Source organism: Ptiloglossa arizonensis, chromosome 1 (assembly GCF_051014685.1).
Source record: "Ptiloglossa arizonensis isolate GNS036 chromosome 1, iyPtiAriz1_principal, whole genome shotgun sequence".
NCBI classification, from domain to species: domain Eukaryota; kingdom Metazoa; phylum Arthropoda; class Insecta; order Hymenoptera; family Colletidae; genus Ptiloglossa; species Ptiloglossa arizonensis.
Genome location: NC_135048.1, coordinates 31,025,043 through 31,044,155, shown reverse-complemented (window position 1 = coordinate 31,044,155; position 19,113 = coordinate 31,025,043). Strand labels below are relative to the sequence as shown.

Genomic DNA, 19,113 nt, shown 5'->3' with positions numbered 1-19,113 from the left:
ACAGATCGAATAGCTTCTCGAGATATATCGAGAAATTGCGACTACCTCAAGGCTTGTAAAATTTAATCGACGTATCTCTCCAACTCGTTCCCCTTTGTATACATTGGGGACGAAGGTGCGAAAGAACGAGAGCGAGGGAGATACAATTATGACGTGGGGTAGGGGGGAGGGAGCGGGGTAACCACGCGACTCTTCTCAAGACCGTAGATATTCGAATGCTCGCGACAGCTCCTCGCGTGTCCGGTTGCCATACCGGTGTGAAGAAAAAAACGTGGAAAACTCACTGTACGCGAATCCCTTTTTCCGGTAGCGGCTACTCATGTAATCATGAACACCAACTTTCTTTTCCAATGGCGGACCACCGGCGCGAAGACGAGTCTCTCGGTGATTCGATGAAACATTTATGGCCGTCTGCTCGTAGTACTAGGTTGCGAGAGTGACAAGGAGAGTGTCTCGGATCGTCTCGCGCGCAAGGAACACAATTTTTCGTTGGACGAACACACAACACGCCCCGTTGCCGCGTTTCGTATGGGAGTTTTCAGCACGCCAGATCGTTTAGGAACGAATAACACTGGTTTGCCGCATAACAGGCGTGCAGAACCGCTCAAGAGCGTCGCGCGAATCGTCGTCGTATAGATACAAACGAATTAACCGCACAGGGGCCAAGGTAAACGATTTAACACAGTTCACGTTCACGGGCGCGCCACGTTACCGTGGTTTCGACGTTGCCGTGGAAAACACACCTTCGATAGATCCGAACACGTACGTGGCACGAACGAGTCGGAAATCAGACTGCGCCAGCCACCGGCCGACCCTCGTCTATATTCTGGCGCTCACGGTGCACTGACACAGATCTTGGTGTGCGTCTTCGCGCGTGACGCGGCTTTCCGTAAGCCGGCCGCAAGGCGTATTATGCGCACGTGACAGCCTCGACCGATCGAATGGAAACCCTTTCTCCGTCCGTACCCGGCGACAGGAATGGAAACACGATTTCGTGCAATTACGACCGCGACCGATCGGCGTAAACTATCGATTCCTCGAAATTTACAACGATAAGACCGCATCGGCTCGAAACACTCGAATTCTTTCAATCGGGAGTTCAAAGGCTTCGTGACCCTTTTCGACACTTCGACACGTCGTATCGGGGAAAAAAGCAAATGGCGAATGCAAATCGGTGGGGGAACCGTCGAGCATAGAAAATAATACATTAAATATTTAATCGCGCATAATACGGACAGAAAATTCTCCCGCTGATACTATTCCCTCTTTCTTATTCGACTACGATTAACCGTCGTACGTATCGATTGCTCGGAAACATTAGAATTTGTTTCAACGCTTGTTTTAGCACTCTGCGCAATTATTCTCCTAACTTCGAGTGATTTCCTATATCTGGCTACGTGGCTTCGTTGATTCGTTGGAAATAATTATCCGCAAGAATATCACCCGTTAATACTCACATATTCTATTACAGTACAGTCTCTGAAAATTTCTCTCTTCCCCCGTATAATATTTCCTTTTCGTTTCTGATTTTTATTTTCTTTATAATAATTCGTTTTTATTTCGATCACGTTCGTTGAAATTTCCAACACCAGCCGCGGACATCGTCGAGCGATCGGATTCAACGCGGTCGATCGTTCACCGTCACTCGATACTTTTCTCTCGCTTAAAGAAAAAAAAACTTTATCAAACGTTTCGACAAACAAGTCGAAAGGAAACGCCGCGTCCTGTTTTCTTTGCAATGGTTGATAAGCACCGCGCGAGCCACGCGTGGTTTCCTATGGTGCGTCGGAAGATACAAACACCTCAGAACCGGTTCGGAGCTTGTCTCGCAGCCAACAACTTCGCGGTTAATGTAGCGACTGTTTCGATATACGCTCTATGTTTAAGAAAAATCACCTCTACGGACAAGTCTGAATCTATACCAACCGCCGGTCAGTCAATCCGTGCAACCACCGAAGGAGAATTGGATCGTTTCTAGTCAGACGCTGGCAAATACGACGACGCGTGATTGTTTCCCGAATCGAACCGTATCCAATCGAGCGCGTTCACCAGCAAACGGAGGCACGACGAACGGATTTTCGGGTGCGTTCGTTTCGTTCGTTTCGCGGAAGAAAATGCCTGTCCTATCGATCGAGAAAGTAAAAGGTAAGTTTGTGTGCACACGGTGCTCGGTACGGACGACCGTACGGTACGCAGATTACTTCATTTCGTATCTCGTGTCGTAATAGCAACGGTTCAACGATCGAGCGAACCGAACCTGTACGTTTATTGAGAAACATGTAACGCGCGTACGAGTAAATTGGAGCGTTGGCTCGTCGGGGCTTTGTAAATCGATGCTCCCTCGATATGATCGTAACGACCATCTGTTCGCCGCGTAAACGAAACGTGCCACGGCGGGTCGTCGAATGGTCGCTGGATGCTTAGGCACCTTGTGATCGCGCATTTGGCGTCTTGACGTCAACGGTGTTATTTCTGGTCGACGATGTACATTTAGCGCGGAGCCACATCGTAAAATCACCGGCAACAGGCGCGCATCTTCTCCTCGAACGCGAGGCGTTCAGGAACGAACGTGTTTCCTGAAACTCCGTTCGCGACAACGAAACAAACGAGTCGTCCGCGAGAGCGCTGTTTTCGGAAATTTCTTAGCAACGAGATCTCGCGAACGGTAGCGGGAAAGACACGGTTGCAACGATTTCAAGCACGGAGAATCATCGTGCGGACGGGACGAGTGCAACCCATCGATGCTAATGGCGCTAACAGCGCGAAAGCCGATGATGCTCGATGGAACTCGAGAGATCGTGTACCCAACCGTTCGTTTTTCTCTCTCGATGTGGCAACCGATCTTAAACGGGGCAACGTTTAGGTCTATCGGCGATTCGATCTGTAGTTATGTTCAAATTCCCAGGCTGAGTTTCGCGGAGTGAGAGCTCGAATCACGGACTATTTTCGTTGGCAGACACGCGCGCGGCCCGTTGAAACCGGCTTGTACCGAACCCGGTGACTCTTCCCCCGAATACGGATACAGAGAACACACTGTAACGATTCCGGGTAATCGTCTGTATGCACGTGGGCACATTTAAGAGACCGACGATACCTATTAGGGATGTTACGTCATTGCTGGATCGCTGCCTTGAATGACTAGAATGCACAGAAGACGTTTGTAACGACGAGGAGACGTTGGTCGGACACGCGACCACTCGTGACTAGCGCTGAGATCAAGTTCAATAAGTAGTCACGAATACCAATCAATGCTAATTCGATATCTGCGTTTCGTTTCGTTCGACTCGTGGAACCGGAATGGGTTTCTGTTTTTTTTTTCTTACTCCTCGATCTACGGGAAAAGGAAACGATCGTAACGGTGAAAAATTTTTTCGAAAAAATTTTATCTCCGCGGGGAAAAGGAACACGCTTCGATACTCCGTGATTACGTTTCGATTGTTGAAACAAAATTCTTTACTTTAGCTTCAATCTCAACGAATCGTTGTATTTAGGTTTTGTAGGCACATTTTCAGGTGGGATTCAATTTTGAGTAAAACTGGAACCACGGATGACGATGATCGCCTCGTGTAATTTTTTGGTTCGTCTCGGTATATATTGGGTCGTTTGGAAAGTCATTTCGTTTTTTTTTTTTTTTTTTTGTGAAAATGAAACACGATTTTTTTAGAGTGTATATATATTTCATCGAATTATATATTCTCCATTTTGGAAAACGAAGTGACTTTCCGAACAACCCAATGTATTTGTTATTTGTAGAAACGTTTGGTATGAATCGAGCGTGTCGATAAAGATTGTTTCGTATTAATTGCAAAGAGAATTCCACGTAAAGAAACTCAAATAAAATTTCTTGCTGTGTTTTCCAATAAAGGAAAAATTTCACCTTGGAAAAATTAAACGTTACACACTCGAACGTCCCGACGTGTTCGTCTCCGTTCAGGTTTTTTTTTTTTTTTTTTTTTTTATTCCATTTACGCCTGAAGTAAACTTTTATTTTTACACCTTTGAAAGTTCGATGTAACGTGGAACGGAAGTATCGTCCTCAGGATATAAACAATATCGATTACGTTGTCCGCATAGACTTCCCACGTGTACGAATCCGGTGTTACGTCGTTTTCGATGAAAGGAAAATTTTCGATAGACGGAGAAAATTATTTTTCGGAACATTCGCATGGATTTCGTTCGGAAAGATGCACCTCGAGAAGGTAGGTACCGCTCGAACGAGGTGTTAAAATTATTCGGACCACCGGGGGGGAGTTGCAGTGTAAACATTGAAATTTATTCATCGGCACGCTTCAACCGCCGCGAATGGTCAATCGAATCGGCTACAACGTGAAAGCTTCTCGAAGGTTAAGGGCGCTGGAATTTTCCAGCGGTACGAGCGAGTTCGGTGTCGCGCGCAGTCGACAATGGAGGATTTTTTCAACTTTCACCGGATTGAGGAAGAATCGTCTCCCTTCAGGGTGAACGGGAGCAGCTACGAATCTTGGACTCAAGGTCTGCGAGAGTACGAGCGCGTGACTCGTCATTCGCGTGCAAGAAACCACGTATGCGCGTATACATACATATGGTAGCGCTCGAGAATCGTCCACCATTCTTGCCTTTCTATTTTCGTTCATAAAAGATAATCCATGAGGACATGAGATATTTTTGCGAGATGCGTTACATCGATACGATCGCTCGTTCGAAATCTAATGGGGTACGGGACCATTTTTATAAAAGTGTTCTCGAAATTGTTAATTGTTAATTGCAGCGATTTACGAAATTTTCCTAACGTTGTTCAATGGTCGTTAAACGTTCGTGAGAAATTCGAAGGCAGTCGATTGGGTCGGTTTATCGTTATAAATGCATTCTTAAAAAAATAATTCGACGAGATTATTAATTGCATCGATTTACGAAATTTTCCTAACGTTATTTAATAATCGTTAAACGTTCGTGACAAATTTACGATTATTGTTATTGTATTGTATATTCGCTCTTAAAAAAATAACTTGATAAAATTATCAATTGCATCGATTTACCTAATGTTACTTAATAATTGTTAAACGTACGTGACAAATTCGAAAGCAGTCGATCGAGTCGGTTTATCGTTACAAATGCATTTTTAACAAAATAATTGGACGAAATTATTAATTGCATCGATTTACGAAATTGTCCTAACGTTATTCAATCATCGCTATACGTTCGTGACAAATTCGAAAGCAGTCGATCGAGTCGGTTCATTGTTGTATATTCGCTCTTAAAAAAACAACTCGATGAAATTATTAATTGCATCGATTCACGTTATTCAACGGTCGTGAAACGTTCGCGACAAATTTAAAAGCAGTCGATCGAGTCGTCGGTGTATCGTTGTAAATTTCCGCAGATATCGTTCCTGCTTCGGGACGTGTGGAGCCTCTCGTAAATCTCTCCTCCCGTTACGGAAAAAGCGCATTGTAATATTTGTGGGGGATCGGTTTAAATTTAGGCAAGCTTTCGAGGCTTAGGTGGGTCTTTTCGAGCGGAATCGAGGGATTCCGGTGATTCTCGGCGATACGTTCTCGTTTGGAAAACATCGCCGTTCGACAAACCTTTCCGAGAATTGAATTTAATTCGGTCGAACGACTTCGACGCGGGACTGGAATTGAAATTTTGCGTAACAAATTTCAGCTCGAGCGCGGACAAGAAATACAAACGGTGTTAAAAAGTTTACTATTTGCCGAACCGTGGTTAGCATAGTCACGAGTCGTCATACTTTGCTCGATCCCCTCGAGCTAAACCGTGGAACTGCGCAGTTTGCCGGCAAACTTAGGATAAATTCAACCAGAATATCTGGGTAGGGTAACATCTACGCGTCGTGACGCGTGATATATTATTGTTTCGCCTATGTCAAGGCCGTTTCATCCGACGCGTATATCTTTTATCGCGAGATCACTAACTGATACCATCTGCGTAAGTAATTACGAAACTGGTCTAATTGAAGAATCTAGAAAAATTTAATTTTTTCGACGATAATACGGGACGTATAAAATACATCTGGAGCATCGTCATAATTATCGATCGACGTTCCGAATTTTAAAGAGGAGAAATTGTTTCTATAACCTACGTTCGACACTGCTATTTTTAAATGCGGTAAACTTCGTGGGAAAGAAAAGGAGAGAGAGAGAGAGAGAGAAGAAAAAAAAGGTGCAAAGTCTAAACGCGGAATAGAAATACTTTTTGCAATTTCGAGGTGAACGGTAATCATTTGTTGTAAAAATAACGTCGATATTATCGTAAACAGTGCCTGGAATAGCCTCTTGCGTAGCACCGGAGTACCGAGACACACGATTTTTCCACGAGTATCTGTTTCCACGTGGTACGGGACGGCGAATGATCTCTTCGTGGATTTTGCAAAATCTTCGGATACCGTAATCGATCCGTACGTCACCCACGATAGTAACGTTCGCGATCTGCATCGCTTTTATTACACCTACGTGTCTTGTCTAATGTCTGGTGTCCGCTGAAGACAGTTTTGCGAGGCACTCTGTTCGACCGAGAATCGAAAGCGGGGCACAATTTTTTATACGCACATTTTCACCCCGTTACTCGTCGATGAAAAATAAAAATTTAATTCGTACAAACGTCGCGGCTAACGAAACGTTGATTTCGTTCATTTCTCATTTTGCGAGTATTCGTTCGAATTGTAACCGTGCGTGAGTAAGTACGCGTATCGAGAGACACTGTCAGCATGGACTTTACATCTCTGACTCTCATCTCGCATGAAAGAGCTCTTATTCTCGATGAGCATTTCGCTGGCAAAACAGCGATTTCCACGGTCGTGACTAAACAAGGAATTATAACTTTGATGACTCTCTCTCTGTTCGGTTCAACGGTTTAAATCATCGGTCGGAAAACTCGTGCGAAAGAGGATCGATGAAATCGAGTATCATCGTTAAATATAGTTTAAGCGTTCGACTGTAAGTCACACGGCGCCAACTTCCTCGTGGGGGAGACACGGTAATCGATATTACCCACAATGAAGAATTGTTCGTCGGTGGGTAATATCGAGCTACTCGACTGCGAACTTAATACGGTTTTCTAAAGATCGGGCAACGTTTGCTCGTGCTGTCGCGATAGAATAGCTTCCTTAACCGGTGAAACGAACGGAGAATATTCTAACCGGTGCGTTATTAGCGATCCGAGTCTCTCGTTTCCTTCTGTACAGTTACAATTACAGTGAAGATGGATTACGGAGGGGGGTGGGGGAAGGAGAAGTCGAATGTTTCATCATCTGTTTAAAGTACACCGTTAATAACCAGTCCATTGGGAATCGATGAAATTATTCTACAGAATTGGCCATTACGCGAGAATTTATTTTACTACTCTCCCCGTTTGATAAGTGGTTCTTGTACGTTGTAAAAGGAAGTCAGCCATCGCGTTTCATGGATGGATCGAATCGTCGAACGGTGAAGAGTATCTAGAATTCGCGTAAAGGGTGCCCGGACGGGTTATAATCATCGACTGTAACTTTATCGCCTCGTAATCGACGATAGTGCGGGCGTCTGGTTTTAATCGTTCAATTTATATCACGGTGCGTTGCGTGCCAGCGGTGTCGTCGCTCGAATTGTCTGAAATCGAAGACGATACTCGGCTATTGTCTATCGTAATGTTCGCGATCTACATCCTAGTTGGCACATCGCGCGATGACTTTCTTTCTGCGAAGAATATCCTAATATATCGGTATTCTCCGTTAATGGACATCTCTCTACTTTTATCTTGATTTCATCTATCTATCTTTCGTCCACTCGACGATTTTCGTTTCAAATTTTGCGATCATTTTCTAGAAATTTGTCAACCTGCGAAGAATATCCGATCGATCGGTATTAGTGGACATCTCTCTACTTTTATCTACTATCTTGATTTCATCTATCCATCTTTCATCCACTCGATCTTCGTTTCGAATTTTGCGATAATTTCGTAGAAATTTGTAAGCGTGCAGAATCCGACGACGATCAACTGAGAAGAATATCCGATCGATCGGTATTCTCTATTAGTGGACATCTTTCTACTTTTACCTACTATCTTAATTTTATGTACTATCCACTCGTCGATTTTCGTTTCGAATTTTGCGATAATTTTCTAGAAATTTGTCAACCTGCGAAGAATATCCGATCGATCGGTATTAGTGGACATCTCTCTACTTTTATCTACTATCTTGATTTCATCTATCCATCTTTCATCCACTCGATCTTCGTTTCGAATTTTGCGATAATTTCGTAGAAATTTGTAAGCGTGCAGAATCCGACGACGATCAACTGAGAAGAATATCCGATCGATCGGTATTCTCTATTAGTGGACATCTTTCTACTTTTACCTACTATCTTAATTTTATGTACTATCCACTCGTCGATTTTCGTTTCGAATTTTGCGATAATTTTCTAGAAATTTGTCAACCTGCGAAGAATATCCGATCGATCGGTATTAGTGGACATCTCTCTACTTTTATCTACTATCTTGATTTCATCTATCCATCTTTCATCCACTCGATCTTCGTTTCGAATTTTGCGATAATTTCGTAGAAATTTGTAAGCGTGCAGAATCCGACGACGATCAACTGAGAAGAATATCCGATCGATCGGTATTCTCTATTAGTGGACATCTTTCTACTTTTACCTACTATCTTAATTTTATGTACTATCCACTCGTCGATTTTCGTTTCGAATTTTGCGATAATTTTCTAGAAATTTGTCAACCTGCGAAGAATATCCGATCGATCGGTATTAGTGGACATCTCTCTACTTTTATCTACTATCTTGATTTCATCTATCCATCTTTCATCCACTCGATCTTCGTTTCGAATTTTGCGATAATTTCGTAGAAATTTGCAAGCGCGCAGAATCCGACGACGATCACCCGCAACGATCCAAGGTTACTATCAACGATTTACCTCGGAGCGTTCGTTAAATCGCGTATATCGCTTCCTGGGTTTTTTTTCAACGACCCACGGAATTCACTCGAGGTCGTACGAGTTTCGCGCGAGCGTGCGATGCAAGCGACCAGGGTGGCGGTTAATTGTGCGTCGCGTGGCCGAGATTTCGTCGAATCGGAAATATTTCAGCACGATGTGGCAATAACAAGATATCGATTTCGTCACCGGATCCTGTTTTAGACGCGAGCGTTGAAAAGAAAAAAAAAAGTTTTTTTTTTCCTTCGACGAGTTTCGACGAAATTCGTCAACCAATTAAGCGTTTTATCAATAGCGCCCCGTTCACCTTTCGTCCACCACCACCACCACCACCACCATCACGCGAACTGTGCGCACGTACGTGTACCCGCGATATGTATTGCTATGCGAGAACGCGCCGCGTGTTCCTTGAACGTCGATGGAAAAATAAGTATGGATATATCGAGAGTGTTTTCAAGAACGTCCGTCATGACGTTGAATAATTTGAACAAGGTTACCTTAGGTCCACCGCGCGTATTTTCAACAGGATGACGAACGGACGCGATGAACGGGTATCGATATCGATCGTCGAAGGTCGACGGATGATACTACTACGTGCGTGTAAATTCCGCTGAACGCGCGAACGGATAGAAAAGAATTCGATGCACGCGCATGCTCGGTGAAAGTTCCGCCGAGCTGAAATTTCTCCTCCTAACGGTCAATTAAATAACAGACCCGGACAAATTTTATTGCCGAATGCAAACGAGGAACGAACGTTCAAAGTAAACGGATCTTCTCTTGTCTGCCCCGCGACGTCCCTCGAAATAAGCTCGTATTGTATCGATTTGTTCGCGTACGACGAGTACCCGATCGACGTTATCCGTGATACCGGGTGCCTACGTTGTTTCAAACACGTGAACGTTATCGTTACGTACGAGCTACGTTCCGCGAAACGAGATAGCGTAATTTGTATTTGGAAAGAAAAAAAAGAAACGAGGTAACCGTGAAATAATAAGATAACGCGTTATTTGAGTATTCAAAGTGGCTGGGTCCCGGTGACGTCGAAAAAACGAAGAATAGAGGAAAACGACAAGACCCGGGAGAGAACTGATTTTTCGCGTGTCACGAAACGCTCGCGTCCCGTTAACACTGCGACCAACAAACTGGTTAATTTTACCCTGTTTAGAACTCCTTTTTATTTATTTATTTGTTTGTTTGTTTGTTTGTTTGTTTGTTTGTTTGTTTACGGAAGAATAAACTCATTTAATCGCAAAGAAAAATAACACACAGCGAGTAAATTAAAGAAACAAAGATTACGAAAGATTGTTTAACCGATGACGAAATTTCGCGAAAGATACGTTGTAAAAGTCGAGAGATACAGAGTATTTATTAGCCGAAGTGCAAACGCGAGTAACAGAATCAGAATTAAGTGAAACGAGTGGCTCTTTGGGACGAAAGTTTTGGTAAACATTAACTCGCGATAGTTAAAAATTGCCCACAGTCAATTTGACAATTTATGATTTTTAGCAAAATAGATAAGTCGGTAATTGTTTTACGAGATTCGAGCGATTAGTCGTGATCAACAAGGTGTACCTAGTGTACAAGAAAAAATCTTAAGAATCTATTGGATTGTTCGGAAAGTTATTTCGTTTTCCAGAATAGAGAATATATGATTTAATAGAATGTTTATACATTCTAAAAAAATCGTGGTTCATTTTCACCAAAAAAAACGAAATAACTTCCGAACAACCGAATATGTTGTTGCACTCTCTCAATTAACCGTTCGTACACGATATATTCGGGTGATCAATTTTTGTTTAAATTACAATTATAATTATTAACGGTGTCTTTGCTTAAAATATTCCTGGACGATTATCGAAATAGAAATCTAACGATACTCGTAAATTAATTTACCCTTTCCCCGTTTAACTTAAATACGTAATAGGTTGCTCGATAAGTTTTTTTTCCGTTCGATAAGAAATGGAGCTATTATTAGGTTGTTCGGAAAGTAATTTCGTTTTCGAAAATGAAGAATATATAATTTAATAAAATGTTTATGCACCCTTAAAAAATCCTGTTTCATTTTCACCAAAAAAAAAAAAAAAAAACGAAACAACATTCCGAACAATCCAATACATAATATATTCGAATGATCAATTTTTGTTTAAATCGCAATTATAATTACTAACGGTGTCTTTGCCTACAATATTATCAAAATAGAAAACTAACGATACTCGTAAATTAATTTACCCTTTCCTCCCCGTTCAACTCCGCAGATACGTAATATCTTTTTTCTAAAGATTTCACACCACCGTTCGATAAACATATGTAAAGTCTCGCACAGATTTGTCGTTCGTATATTATCGGATTATTCTAAAAGTGGTTTCGTTCTCCAAAAATGGAGAATGTACAATTAAATAAAATATTCATACACTCTGAAAAAATCGTGTTTCATTTTCACAAAAAAAAAAAAAAAAAAAAAAAACGAAATAATTTTCCGAACAACCCAATATAACTTTCAACATAACGTTGAAGTTAAGTGATAACGTTCAAAGTTGAAGCGTCGTAGTACGTTTCTTCGCAATGGAAAAAAGCGACGAAACTTATCGAACAACCTAGTATACGATCCGATACAGACAGGAACACGTTCACCGGCGCTGTAACTGTAGCGTTAAAATCGTACCTGCTCGTACCGAGGAACCGAATTCGACTCGAGCCCTCGTGATGCACGCGAACCGAGCCGGAGCAGGCGCCTTCGACACGTGCGGGCAACGTGCGTACAAGGCGGACCCCGACCGATCGATTTGGCTTCGTCGAGAGCAGCTAACCGGCGCGATAATAGCCCGTTTCGTAATTGCCTCTTGCGATTTGTATATTCTCAACGCGACGATTCGCGCGGTGTTCGCGCACGGTCCCATCGTCCGTGTCGCGCTTTATTTATCGTTAACCGTTTGTTTCGTTACCCGTGGGACCGGTCGAGGAATTCAGAGTGGGGGGGAAGAAATACGAAAAGATCGCCGAATCTGCATATTAACGCGCGAGACGAGAAACCGTAGATTCGAAGGTAAACACGGGATTATAGAGGGGAACGTTACCGCGTGACACGATCGCGTGATAATTTCGAGCGACGTTCGTTCCGTTTCTAGGCCGGAGGACAGAAACGAATAAAAGGTGATCAACCACCGTGTTACGCAATATCGTCGTTACCGAATGAAACGTTTATCACGGACAGATACACGCGTCGAACGAGCACATTATCACCCTCTATTTCAGGCGTGATTTACTCGTAAGCTGGGTGTTTGCAAGCAAACGGGAAAAGTTCAAAGTCTAGACAAATTTGCCCCGGGTCAAGATATAACAACGTCTCCCCGAACGGATGAGATTCTCGAGCTTACGAGGGTCCAATTAGAATCTTCGCTTCTTTACGAACGGTGAGGCGATATTGGTATCTCAATTAGTCGGATCTGCTTGTTCGATAGCGGAGGAATTGCACGCGCGAGGGGAAGAGAGAACGGGTTACGTCCGTGAAATGTAAACCGAGTGTTGTTTTCGCGAAAGGTTAAAAAAAAAAAAAAGAGAACCAATCGATTTTTTGTTCACATCTGTTGGAAGATTCGAATCTTGAAAGACGATTTTTCGTTTCCAGTGATTCGAAGACCGAGCGACCTGGAGACGGACGCGGATAACAAAATAAATTTGTTATTAAAATGTACCATCGGACGGGGGATCGGCAACAAGGTTCTCTTCCCGGTGAAGTCGAGTTCGAACACGGCCTTATTCCGACTGTCTTTAATTATACGCTGCTCGGATCGCTTCTGAGGAACCTTCAATGACTCTAAATTAAAAATAATCGGAACAAGGTCGCGTGCGAACGGAACGTGAAAAATATAATTTTTCTATCGGTGGATGAAACTCGAGTTACCTCTGGACCACGTCGGGGTGCGTGGCCGGCGCCAATGGGATCCAGAGCTCTCGGTACTATTATCGAGGTGGGGACCCGAACTTTTAACGGGGAGTTTCTACAAACTGGTATAAAACAGAGAGAAAATCTGGAACACGGTCGCGGAGGTTCACCGTTTCGAAGGATACGATTCGTCGATGAGAATACGTCGTCGTCGTCGTCGTCGTCGTCGTCGTCGTTGTCACCTGGCCTACGATGTTGCTTACGTAATAGCTAACGCGGTCGATGCATACGTACGAGGTGGTAATCGGATCCGATTCGAATGCTGGTCAACAAAGTAAGTCGGCTACTGTTGGTTGTATCCGTTACTAATTCGCGGTATCCGTTTAGGAGAGCTTTCCTTCCACTTGGCTTTAATACAGTTTTACGCAACTCTCGTGACCGTGAAACGTCGTGGCCGAAGAATTGAATAAAAAACAAAGAAGAAAATGAAATCGTGTCCGTGACAACAACTTATAAAGAATAACGAATAACGTACAACGTATTACGTGTAATATATAACGTATAACGTATAACGTATAACGTATAACGTATAACGTATAACACATAACGCATAACGCATAACGCATAACGCATAACGCATAACGCATAACGCATAACGCATAACGCATAACGCATAACGCATAACGCATAACGCATAACGCATAACGCATAACGAATAACGAATAGCGAATAACGAATAGCGAATAGCGAATAACGAATAACGAATAACGAATAACGAATAACGAATAACGAATAACGAATAACGAATAACGAATAACGAATAACGAATAACGAATAACGAATAACGAGTAATGAGTAACGAGTAACGTGTAACGTGTAACGTGTAATGTGTAACGAATAACGAGTATCGTGTAACGTGTAACGTGTAACGTATAACGAATAACGAATAACGTGTAACGTATGACGTATAACGTGTAACGTATAACGTATAATGAAAAATGAATAACATATTACGTATAACGTATAACGTATAACGTATAACGTATAACGTATAACATATAACATATAACGTCTAACGTATAACGTATAACATATAACGTCTAACGTATAAAGAATAACCAGTAACGTATAACTTATAATGTATTACGTGAAACGTCGTGGCCGAAGAATTGATAAAAAAAAATGAAATCGTGACCGTAGAACGTCGTGTTCCCCGAGCGAAGAGTGTTCTCGGTAGAACGCGTGAGATTAAAAAAAAAAATTGACAAATCGACTCACAGAACAAACTTACCAGTCGGCAAAGAGCACGGACGCCTCGGCGAGTATGTCCCTCAGGAGCGTAGTGGCGGGTGGCACGTGCGGTAGTATCACGGGGGCGAAGACGCCGCAGACGCCGGCGCCGCGTCCATGTCTGGCCTCGTACTTGCTCAGGTAGATCGCCAGGTAGCCGAGCAAGCGATAGTGAGAAGACGGAAGACCCGAGAGTAGCTCTTTCGTCGAGCCGATCCAACGCTCGCGATCGTTCGCGTAGTGCTCTGGAAACGAGAAGAAAATGGCAGGGGATGCTCTTGAAAAAAAAATACGTATTCTTTTTCTTTTATCACCTATAGAAGCCACACGGAACAACGTTCGCGACGATCCAAGGGTTAACCCTTTGGACTCGGGAGGGGATCCTCGCTCGCCAGTTAATTCACTGTACTATTCTCGATTCGGGAAAACTTGGTGGTTTGGGATTCAAATTTGACTTTCAATATTACGTTCTTGTAGAGCATAAACGCGTGTACGCGAAGCATATAAAAATGTTCCATTTCGGATTAATTTTACGACTTGAAGGATTTTCTCGAGGCGTCAGTTTTCAGTAACAAAGAAGCCTCGAGTGCAAAGGGTTAACCCTTTGGACTCGGGAGGGGATCCTCGCTCGCCAGTTAATTCACTGTACTATTCTCGATTCGGGAAAACTTGGTGGTTTGGGATTCAAATTTGACTTTCAATATTACGTTCTTGTAGAGCATAAACGCGTGTACGCGAAGCATATAAAAATGTTCCATTTCGGATTAATTTTACGACTTGAAGGATTTTCTCGAGGCATCAGTTTTCAGTAACAAAGAAGCCTCGAGTGCAAAGGGTTAACCCTTTGGACTCGGGAGGGGATCCTCGCTCGCCAGTTAATTCACTGTACTATTCTCGATTCGGGAAAACTTGGTGGTTTGGGATTCAAATTTGACTTTCAATATTACGTTCTTGTAGAGCGTAAACGCGTGTACGCGAAGCATATAAAAATGTTCCATTTCGGATTAATTTTACGACTTGAAGGATTTTCTCGAGGCGTCAGTTTTCAGTAACAAAGAAGCCTCGAGTGCAAAGGGTTAACCCTTTGGACTCGGGAGGGGATCCTCGCTCGCCAGTTAATTCACTGTACTATTCTCGATTCGGGAAAACTTGGTGGTTTGGGATTCAAATTTGACTTTCAATATTACGTTCTTGTAGAGCGTAAACGCGTGTACGCGAAGCATATAAAAATGTTCCATTTCGGATTAATTTTACGACTTGAAGGATTTTCTCGAGGCGTCAGTTTTCAGTAACAAAGAAGCCTCGAGTGCAAAGGGTTAAGCGATAACGAACCGAGAGGAGGATCGTTGGATCCGAGGACACGCTCGGCTGTTGCGCGTGCTCTCCGAGCAACGATCTCGGGGAGGAATCCCCCGTTTCTTTCGTTCTCGAGTGGTTCACGTACGTAATCACGTTGCGTGGGCGTTGGAATATTACCAGATACTTTTACGCTCAAGAGACTCGCGAAACTTTCGTCCGGGGATTACTCCCTCGTGTAAGGGCTGAACAACGATTTACGGTTAAGAGATGCTCACGAGCATGAACGGTCAGCAGCCTGGCGACGAGCGTAGACGGCACAACAGGTTGGGGCAGTTCCTTGAGATACTGGCGCAGAAGCGTCGCCGCGGTCGGTGGACACGCAGCGGCCTCCAAATCGGCATCTCCTCTTCTCTCGAAGGCGGCCCTCAGCCTTTCGGCCAGTCTCGGGCTTCCGCCGGACAGCCGGAACACGGCGGCGCTTTGAAATCCATAAGCTTCGATGTAACTGCACAATCGGTGCACCACGAACGGTACACCCGTGTCGAGGTACGACTCCACCAGGTCCAGACGTGCGCCGAAGATCCTCGTGGATCCACCGTTGCGACCCAGCAACGACACCGCCAGTACGCGTTTCACTTTCGCCAAACGGGACTCGTCCTTCGGAATTGAGTCAAGTATCGTCCAATTGTATCGGGTTGTTCGGAAAGTCATTTCGTTTTTAAAAATTGCCCACAGTCAATTTGACAACTTATGATTTTTACCGAAATAGATAAGTCGGTAATTGTTTTACGAGATTCGAGCGATTAGTCGTGATCAACAAGGTGTACCTAGCGTACAAGAAAAAATCTTAAGAATCTATTGGATTGTTCGGAAAGTTATTTCGTTTTCCAAAATGGAGAATATATGATTTAATAAAATGTTTATACACTCTAAAAGAATCGTGTTTCGTTTTCACCAAGAAAAAGAAGGAAACGAAATCACTTTCCGAACAACCCAATACATAATACATCCGGGTGATAAATTTTTGTTTAAATTGCAACGATGATTATTAACGGTGTCTTTGACTACAATACTATCAAAATAGAAAACTAACCATACTCGTAAATTAATTTATCCTTTCCCCGTTTAATGTCTTTCCGAACAACCCAATATACGTAACGTGTGCAACGTGCGACTAAAATATCGCGCGAGAGATAGCAACGCGGGTGTTCAACACCTCGAGCAACCGATCGAGCTTACGCGACGGTGACCAAACGCTTGTGAATGTGTTCTTATGTGTGTGCGTGTGTGTGCAAGTGAAAATTTCTCTCGTTGCAAACCGTCGAGCATAAAAAATTCTCTTTTCTCCGCCAGACGCGACCATCTCGACTTTTTCATCTTTATCTTACGATCGAATATCGCGGTGCACGTTTTCTCCCTTGTCCACGGAGCTGACACGGTACCGGTGCTGCTCGAATACTCGACAAAAGCGAGAACGTTCGATCCGAATGACCGATCCGAGAACTCGAAACAAGGGAATGGTCGGTAATCGAGCAACTCGAGTTGTTTCGAATATTCTCGACAGAACCGGATAAGCGCGAGTTGTTCCGTGCGTTTGAATGGAATCGAGTAACGCAAGTTGTTTCGAGTTCTCGGATCGGAAATGAAATTAAGTCTCGCTCCGATCGAAATATCAAGCTGCCTGAATAATCGAGTATTGGTCCAACACGACACGGTACAATCTCCGTCTGTACGTTGTGCGTGCGTTTGCATCGGTGATAGAGAACATTTTATTCGAACAAAAACAACGTGCACCGACGTTTCATTCTCGGTCGAACAATTACTCGGATCAATTTTCCCGCAACACGTGATTCCAACATCGTTGTATAATTTGGATTCGAATTTCGATACGATCGTTCACGAATGAAAAGTTGCTCGTCTTTTGTTCGTTATTCGGGGTACCTGCCACTTTCTTTGTTTTTTTTTTGTTACAGGACGTGTGCGACCCCGCGGGAAGATTAAACAGTGGATGCACCGAGAGCGAGCGATGCAGAGCAATAACGAGAACGAGTACGATAATTCATGCGCGCTGGATGAGTGTCGTCTCAGCGATGAAAATTAAATTTCTACGTCTTTCGTTGCATCGTCCAATATTTCCGATTAATTGGCGAGATTCACCCGATGAAAATAAGTCCAAACACAACCTTGTTCCGTCTGTTTTCAATTACAAGCGATCGGGAAGTATTTCGCACAGCTATTCGAACGACGTATGATTGAAAATAGTCCGGAAAGGATTGCGCGAGATCACTTATTTTTATTCGATGAATTTTCACTCGGACCATTGGCAATACCCTCGTGAATACACAATGAAAAATATAGAAATTCGAATTTTCGATACCGGATGAAATCCAGTACCGTGTGCGATAACTTCGTTCTCAGTTTCTTCTGAACGGGTGATACACGAACGAGGGTTACTCCACAATTCAGCCTCTTCTCCTTGATATAATTTGTTCTACAATTGTTCCGGAGTTCCCTTCAGAAATATTGCACGATTTCATCTGCTCCCTCGATTCTACCGAATGTTCGAACCGTAATTATCGGGCTATTATTCCGTACCACTCTTGCGAGCGAAGAGGACGAAAATTCAAGAGAACGTTATTAAAGGTTCCATTAATACGACTGTCGCGATTACTATTAAAAAGAAAATCGTCTCGCGAGTCCGTTACATCCCCGATCGGTTGCCCGAGCGCGTACTTCGCGACGATACGTCCCATCTCCGTACAGTATTACATTTAAAGTATTGTACACTTTACAATATTACATTTATAGTATTGGGTTGTTCGGAAAGTCATTTGTTTTTTTTTTTTTTTTTTGGTGAAAATGAAACACGATTTTTTTTACAGCGTATAAACGTTTTATTAAATCATATATTCTCCATTTGGGAGAACGAAACGACTTCCCGAGCAACCCAATGTGCCACAAGAAAACGAAAACGGATTTAAAATAAAATAACGAATAGATTTAAGAGAGGATTACCTTGTCGAGTGTTTGTCGAGAGCGCGTAGGACTCGTCGAAGATCCATGATGATGGTGATGATGGTGAAGGTGATGGTGATGGTGGTTGTGGTTGTTGTGGTGATGGTGATGATGATGGTCTTGCTGAGGGCGTCTCATCCCACTTTGCCTACACCGCGACCCGCTGCCGCACTGATAAAACCGACAAAAACCACTGATTCCTTCAACCCCTTAATTAACACTTGACTACACGAACGAACGAACAAGCGAGCTTCTACTTTCGCGTCACGTACCGAAAGCAACGAACGTTCTCGATTACTGACCGCCGCGCGATTGAGAAACTTGTTCGTTCGCTCGTGTTTCAAAAAGGGGAAAGATCCATCGATACAGAACGCGTACGAAATACGATCGAGCTTCCCATTTTTCCGTTTAAGGACGCTCGAGCTCGTGCGACGAATTCCCACCGAGAACGAGCGGGACCGTACATGCGTATCGCACGCGGTTTAACCCTTTCGTTCCGGCGGGCTTACATATACGCCCTCGAAGAACGACGAGGGCGAAGAGCGTATACGAATAGCGTATATACACGCTCTGGAAAAGTGGTCGCTGAGGTACGGACCTAACCCAGACCTAATCCTTTCGCTTAATCGGGAGAACCTGCGCAATCTGTCGTCGCAATTATTACAGAGATAAAACGATAAAATATAGAAATTAAAATTTGTTCAGA

At 43.4% G+C, this 19,113-nt stretch overlaps 1 protein-coding gene and 1 long non-coding RNA gene across 6 annotated transcripts in view; one reads left to right on the top strand and one right to left on the bottom strand.

Moving 5' to 3' along the window:
* The window catches only part of LOC143153649 (protein FAM13B), a 28,754-nt gene that overhangs the window by 8,334 nt on the left and 1,307 nt on the right, over nt 1–19,113 (bottom strand). For both annotated transcript variants that reach the window (XM_076325079.1, XM_076325070.1), the window contains exons 2-4: nt 18,408–18,578; nt 15,668–16,049; nt 14,095–14,338 (exon numbers count right to left, since the gene is read on the bottom strand). In XM_076325079.1, the coding sequence (XP_076181194.1) occupies nt 14,095–14,338; nt 15,668–16,049; nt 18,408–18,545 (764 nt within the window). In that variant the 5' untranslated portion in view covers nt 18,546–18,578. The remainder of the gene's footprint in view (nt 1–14,094; nt 14,339–15,667; nt 16,050–18,407; nt 18,579–19,113) is intronic.
* Nucleotides 1,810–19,113, top strand: part of LOC143153681 (uncharacterized) — an 18,892-nt gene continuing 1,588 nt past the window's right edge. For 2 of the 4 annotated variants that reach the window (XR_012993887.1, XR_012993893.1), the window contains exons 1-3: nt 1,810–2,145; nt 12,546–13,137; nt 17,366–19,113. The exon at nt 17,366–19,113 is cut by the window's right edge and continues 1,588 nt beyond it. This is a non-coding gene — a long non-coding RNA (uncharacterized LOC143153681). Of the gene's footprint in view, nt 2,146–11,908; nt 12,331–12,545; nt 13,138–17,365 lie in introns of those variants that run through there. The other 2 variants (XR_012993891.1, XR_012993894.1) reach the window with 2 other exon arrangements.